Genomic DNA, 7,089 nt, shown 5'->3' with positions numbered 1-7,089 from the left:
TGAAACTTCTATCAGACTTTTGAGCTGGGAGAGCTCAAATGCATAGAAATATTATTTCTTTGAACTCAGCGAGCTCAAAATATAACATAAATTATATTTTGAACTCAAAAATCTCAAAAATGTCATAAGTACAATTTTAAGCGCCCAGGAATGGAATTAGCGGGAAGTTGCAGGGATGGCCTTCAGGGTCAACCGTTTTCCTAATTTTTTTTCTTCACAATAAGTAAGACGAGGGACCTCTTTTTACGCTTCCAATTTTCCTTTTTCCTGTAGAATTCTTAGTACAATTAATTTTGTACAAAATTTTTTGGCCGAATGATAGTTGACGAAAATCATTTGTCCTAACTGTCGACAAACTTGGACAGAAGTTTAAAACAAAATTCGGAACAATATTTATTCAAGTTCGTCTTTAAAATTTATCCAGATTTTTGGTAAAAAAATTTTTTCCTAGACTTAATCTTAATTTTCAAATTTTATTATTATTGTAATTATAAACTCAATAATAATAATAATAATAATAATAATAATAATAATAATAATAAATTTTAAAAAACTGTCTGATTTATTATAATTATTATTATTATTCTTATCACTATTTAAATAGACAGAATGAAACAACCTACGACCTTGAATTTTATATCGCCCACAATAATAATAAAAAAAATATTCCTTCTTCATATTTATGATAAAAATACAAATACACGCTTTACATTTTTATCCTAGCAATAAAAATCCCTTTTATTGCAGGGAATACATTTCATCGAGCACGATAACCACCACAAGTATACCATCCCCATCTCTAATAGTAAGACGCTTTAGCGGTTGGCGAATCAGCGGAAGTCATGAGTACGTTAGATGCCCTATCAGACAGCCCTCTTCCATCGACGACAGGTTTAAATTTTATATTTCTCACTAAAAAATTCCGCTTTTACCTCCGGCACGCAACATATGATCCTAAAATTACACATTTAAATTCCGAGAAGATTATTATTATTATTATTATTAATATTTTATTTTTTCTAATAACCAATAAACTGAAAATTTCAATGACTTACGTCAGGAAAATATCTATAAATTATTATTATTATTTATATTATTATTATTGTAAATAAAATTGCAGATACTTCAGAAGATCATGTGAGCCAGATTTTCCTCGGCCGTCTCCACTGTACCACCACCATCACCACCACCACCACCACTTACCCTACAAGCCGTCAACCAGTAACGGGAACCCCGTCGTTTATCACCGGTCCTCAGATGAGTGATCAGTCAAGACAAACCTCCGTTTCGAGCGTTGAAATCCAGCACTTTGGTCTACCTATCCTCAGTGTAAGCGAGGCCAGTCCTCCAGATGAAAAGAACAACCGTCTGGATGACTATTTGTAGGATTTGCTTGACGAGGACCTCTCTCTTAAAGAGCTCCTCGTGTAATTTTTTATACTGCTGATACCTTAATGTTCAATTTTTCCTCTTATTTATTTAATTATTACAATCTTACGCAGTAAAAAAATATTTTAATAAAAAAATTGATTAATTAAAATTTTTATATGAAATAACTAATTAAATTAAGTCACTAGATGAATTTTAAAGAGTTACTGGGGGTGTAAACACGATAACTTTTGAAAAAACACCATTATTTACCCGGATTTTTGTTTCTATCTCTTCGTATGATCACTACGGAGAGATCTATTGAAAATCTTGCCTCAATATTGTTTCGATTAATTATAATTCATATATTTCGGACTTTAATTAGACCGAATTTTCTACCCGTCGATCAGCCTTACAGTTTAAATTTATTTGAGGAGTAAATACAGCCGAGCTTATTACACTTGTACTATTTTACTCTCGACTATTGTTCGAAATCACCAGAAGGTGGCGCGGTAGTATACTTCTACCAGGATGTAGAGTTTCTCTGAAGAAAAGGCAGGCTATTAAAAAAACAAACTTTTTAAAATACTTATTTTAAAAATACTATTTATTGTGTACTTTAACACTTATTAATTTATATTACGTTAATAAATTTAATTTTCACTCTCGATATTTTATTTTGATTCTTAAATATTTATACAAACTCTTCATACTTTTTTTTCTATGCTTCATTGTAATGTAAGGTCTAATTAAGCTCGCTTTTTTAAAATTTTACTTTAACCATAAAATTATGGAAAAATATAAACTAAACAGAGCTTATCAATCAAATGTTTGATATAGCTTTTTAGTTTTTAATTTTTTACTGCGTAAGGAGGACAGGGTTCGACTCCCGGCGCCGGTTAATAAAATCCATTTATTGTTTATTCCGATTTTTAAATAATCAAAAACTTTTATTGCATCGATACTAGTGTAATAATGCATAAATACTAACTCATAGTGTTTATAAAACTTCATCGTAACTCTTACAAAATATAATTACAATAAAAAACAAACTTTTTATTGCTAATGCGTAATAATTTTCGTCTTTACACACAATAATCTAAATTATGTAACAAGTTATTGAAACTTTTTAAGTGTAATGCAAAATAGGGTAAAGAAATTCTTGAAAACAATTAACGATGTCAATTTTAGAATAATAATAATAATAATAATAATAATGAAAAATTAATTTTTCAAAAATTGGATCAGGTACCTCAGCTGAAAATAATAACTATTTTTTTTTATTATTATTAATAATAATAATAATAATATTAATGAAAAATTAATTCTTCAAAAATTGGATCAGGTACCTCGGCTGAAAATAATAACTATCTTTTTTTATTAATAATAATAATAATAATAATATTAATAATAATAATAATAATAATAATAATAATAATAATAATAATGATGATGATGATGATGATGAAAAATTAATTCTTCAAAAATTGGATCAGGTACCTCGGCTGAAAATAATAACTATCGTTTTTTATTATTATTAATAATAATAATAATAATAATAATAATAATGATGATGATGATGATGATGAAAAATTAATTCTTCAAAAATTGGATCAGGTACCTCGGCTGAAAATAATAACTATCGTTTTTTATTATGATATACAAAATTAATTCTTCAAAGAATTAAATCAAGTACTTCGGCTGAAAATAATAACTATCTCTTGTGATAATAATAATAATAATAATAATAATACTAAATTATTTCTTCAGAAAGTGGATCAGGTACCTCGGCTGAAAGCACATTATTATTATTAATAAAATAATAATAATAATATTAATGAAAAATTAATTCTCCAAAAATTGGATCAGGTACCTCGGCTAAAAATAATAACTATCTCTTTTTATTATTATTATTAATAATAGAAATAATAAAAATAATAATAATAATAATAATAATAATAATAATGATGATGATGATGATGATGAAAAATTAATTCTTCAAAAATTTGATCAGGTACCTCGGCTGAAAATAATAACTATTTTTTTTCATTATTATGATTAATAAAAAAAAAAATAGTAATAATAATAATAATAACAATAATAATAATAATAATAATAATAATAATAATAATAATTCTTCAAAAATTAAATCAAGTACTTCGGCTGAAAATAATAACTATCTCTTATTATTATTATTATTGTGTATTATTATTAATATTATAAATAATAATATAATAATAATAATAATACTAAATTATTTCTTCAGAAATTGGATCAGGTACCCTCGGCTGAAAGTAATAACTATCTTTTTTATTATTATTATTAATAATAAAAATAATAATAATAATATTAATGAAAAATTAATTCACCAAAAATTGGATCAGGTACCTCGGCTAAAAATAATAACTATCTCTTTTTATTATTATTATTAATAATAGAAATAATAATAATAAGAATAATAATAATAATAATAGTAATAATAATAATAAAAGAAAAATTTAAGCATTAAGGTATCAAATATATTTAATATAAAAATATGATCTCATTATCGAAAAAAAATGATCGAAAATTGAAATTAAAAGAAGAAAAGAAGAAATATTTAAAAAGAACAAATTATATTCTTCAAAGTATTTTTTAAGCGTGAATTAAAGAAGTGAAGTGCAGACAAAAAGGATTTATCTAGATGTTTGTAGAACACTTTTATGGTCGATTGTAAAGTCTAAGTAATATAGTAGTTTAATTGTAATTGAAGTGTACCTTGAGCCACTTTGTTGTAATCCCTCGTGCCCTCTTACCTCTTTAATATATTTTACGTCGATATATATTGTTGTGTATTTGTACGTATGTGTGTATTGAATCCAACGACGACAATGCGGACTTAAAGACCTACCCTGACCAAATCAATATCGCAACCTTAAGTCCTATCGTAATGTATAACTCTTATATATCTGTATATTGTCAAGTTATATTTCATTCATGATTTTGCTATAAATCTATCCCTCCAAGCTGATACATCTTTTTTTATTTTGACTAGTCATTTTTTTTTATTTAAAAAGAAAAAATGAGCTTCTGATTTTTTTATTTGAGGGAAATTTAAATTTTATTGCAAAAAATTGTTAGAAAAAAATTATAATTTAAATTTTTTAAAAAAAAAAATTTGTGTTAAAGTTTTTTTAAAAAAATCTTTAATTAAATTTTTTAAAAAATTTTGAGTTAAATTTTTTTAAAGAAAATTAAATTTTAAATTAATTATTTTTGTAAATTATAAAAAAAATTTGTTGAAGAGTTTTTCTTTAAAGTTTTGATTTTTAAATTAATATTTTCTTTGTTAAAAATCACAAAAGAAGAAATCATTTACTTAAACAAAAAAGACCGACATTATTGATCATACTTCAGTTGATTGTCCTTTCAGATTAATAATCCAATAATATAAATAATAGAAAGGTACATATGAATAATATAAACATTTCTTCCATTATTAAAGCTACGTTTTGTCAATATTTTCTTTATCATTGGGTTCTCTTATCAAGAAACAAATGTTTAGAGTAACAATTATACAAATAGTCAACAAAAAAGCTGTTAATCATTTAATATGTCCTTGTCTATTATTATTATTAATATGAAAAAATTTTATTGAGTAAATATATTTTTGTTTAAATATTCGCCCTTAATAATTTTATCATGATACTTATGTCATATTTTTCCTTATTACTTAATAGATCTTGCTTAAATGATATATTTATTATTATTAATTTGACATTTTTTACGTATAATAATAATAATAAATTTGGAAAAAATTATTATTATTATTACTAGCAACTATGTAACTTCCGTGACTTGTGAACTATGAATAAATAAAATTTTGCATTATTAAATAATGACTATTGTTAAACTACATTGTACTTTCTTAAATATTAACGTCTTTAACGATATAAGCTCATCCTGATGTTACAGTCATCAAGAGCTTTCATTTGAGTACCCACATGCATTTTTTGATATATTTTTCATATATACATATATATAATATGTATTTTAAAAATATAAGCTCATTTGATATTACACTCATCAAGAGCTTTCATTTGAATACCCACATCATTTTATATATTTTTTATATATTTATATATATAATATATATAAATATATAAAATATATGAAAAATGATGTGGGTACTCAAATAAAAGGTCTCGATGAGTGTAACAATGGGATGAACTTATATCTTTAAAAATGTCAATAGTTCTAAGATACAAGGTCATTTGTTAATTATTGACATTTTTTTAGATATAAACTCATTTCGATGTTACACTCATCAAAGAGCTTTCATTTAAGTACGCACATGACATTTTCATATATTTATATATATGGTATTTCTGAAATATATAAATATATAAAATATATGAAAAATTGATGTGGGTACTCAAATGAAAGGTCTTGATGAAGTGTAATGTCAAGATGAGCTTATATCTTTAAAATATGTCAATAGTTGACCAAAAATATAATGTAATTCATAGTAATTATTGACATTTTTTTAAGATATAAACTCATTTCGATATTATACTCATCGAGACACTTTCATTTAAGCTACCCACATGACAATTTTTCATATATATTTTATATATATGGTATTTAATGGAATATATAAATATATAAAATATATTGAAAAATTAAATGTGGGGTACTCAAATGAAGGTCTTGACCTGAGTGTAATCAGGAATGAGCTTATATGTCTTTAAAATAATGTCAATAGTTGACAAAATATAATGTAATTCCTTAATTATTGACATTTTTTAAGATATAAACTCATTTCGATATTATACTCATCGAAGACCTTTCATTTTAAAGTACCCACATAGACATTTTTTCATATATATTTTATATATATGGTATTTGTGAAATCAATATAAATATATAAAACTTATAGCAAAGGAAGAATTGATGTGGGTACTCAAATGAAAAAGGTCTCAATTAGTGCTTAACATCAGAATGAGCTTATATCTTTAAAAAATGTCCAATAGTTCACAAGAATACAAAGGTCATTTCTTAATTAATCGTATCTATATAACTTGAAGACAAAAATTTTTCTTATTCTTTTAATAATATAGATTATTATTTTTTCCTAATCAGAGGCTCGCTTAACTCTATTTCTTTTAAAAAAAAGTTATTATTATTATTTAATCTAAAAATGTAAAAATACTGCATTAAAAAGTTATAATTCATTTCTAAAAATACAACGAAAAATCGCTCGTCAAAAATGACAGTCAATTTAGAATTAAATTACTGAGTCTATTTATAAAAAAAAATTTAATTACCGAAGTAAAATTAATAATATTTAATAAAAATTCTAAATAAATTTATAATGCCTAAAATAATAATTAAAAAATTAAATATAGCTTTAAAATCATCTTCACTACAGATGAAAGACCAATTTAAAATAAAATAAAATAAGAAGATTTGAAATTTATTCTTATCTACAAGATTAAAATCTATTTCCAGATAATATATATTGTAATAAATTTAATTTAATAGACCTAAAAGACCGAGGCAATAATTGTAAATCTATTACAGCTGGGAAAGAGACGGATATTTATGTTCGAGATGTAAATACTTATACATATCTACATTATTTAAATGAACCCTCATTTTGAATAATTATATATTATACTACAAATATATAAATATATATATAAAAATAAAAATAAAAAATATAGAGGATTTTTCTTTGTC

At 23.8% G+C, this 7,089-nt stretch overlaps 1 protein-coding gene across 1 annotated transcript; it reads left to right on the top strand.

Annotated features, from left to right (window-relative positions):
• Positions 1–665: 665 nt before the first annotated feature.
• LOC123274087 lies at positions 666–1,265 on the top strand. Its single transcript, XM_044741582.1, has 2 exons — positions 666–891; positions 1,121–1,265. Exons 1-2 carry the CDS (start codon positions 683–685, stop codon positions 1,263–1,265), a joined length of 354 nt encoding a protein of 117 aa, XP_044597517.1. The 5' UTR covers positions 666–682.
• The last annotated feature ends 5,824 nt before the right edge of the window (positions 1,266–7,089 follow it).

Source organism: Cotesia glomerata, unplaced genomic scaffold, assembly GCF_020080835.1.
Source record: "Cotesia glomerata isolate CgM1 unplaced genomic scaffold, MPM_Cglom_v2.3 scaffold_216, whole genome shotgun sequence".
Lineage (NCBI taxonomy): Eukaryota > Metazoa > Arthropoda > Insecta > Hymenoptera > Braconidae > Cotesia > Cotesia glomerata.
The sequence above is the reverse complement of the archived record's forward strand: the minus strand, read 5'-3'. Positions and strand labels throughout refer to the sequence as shown.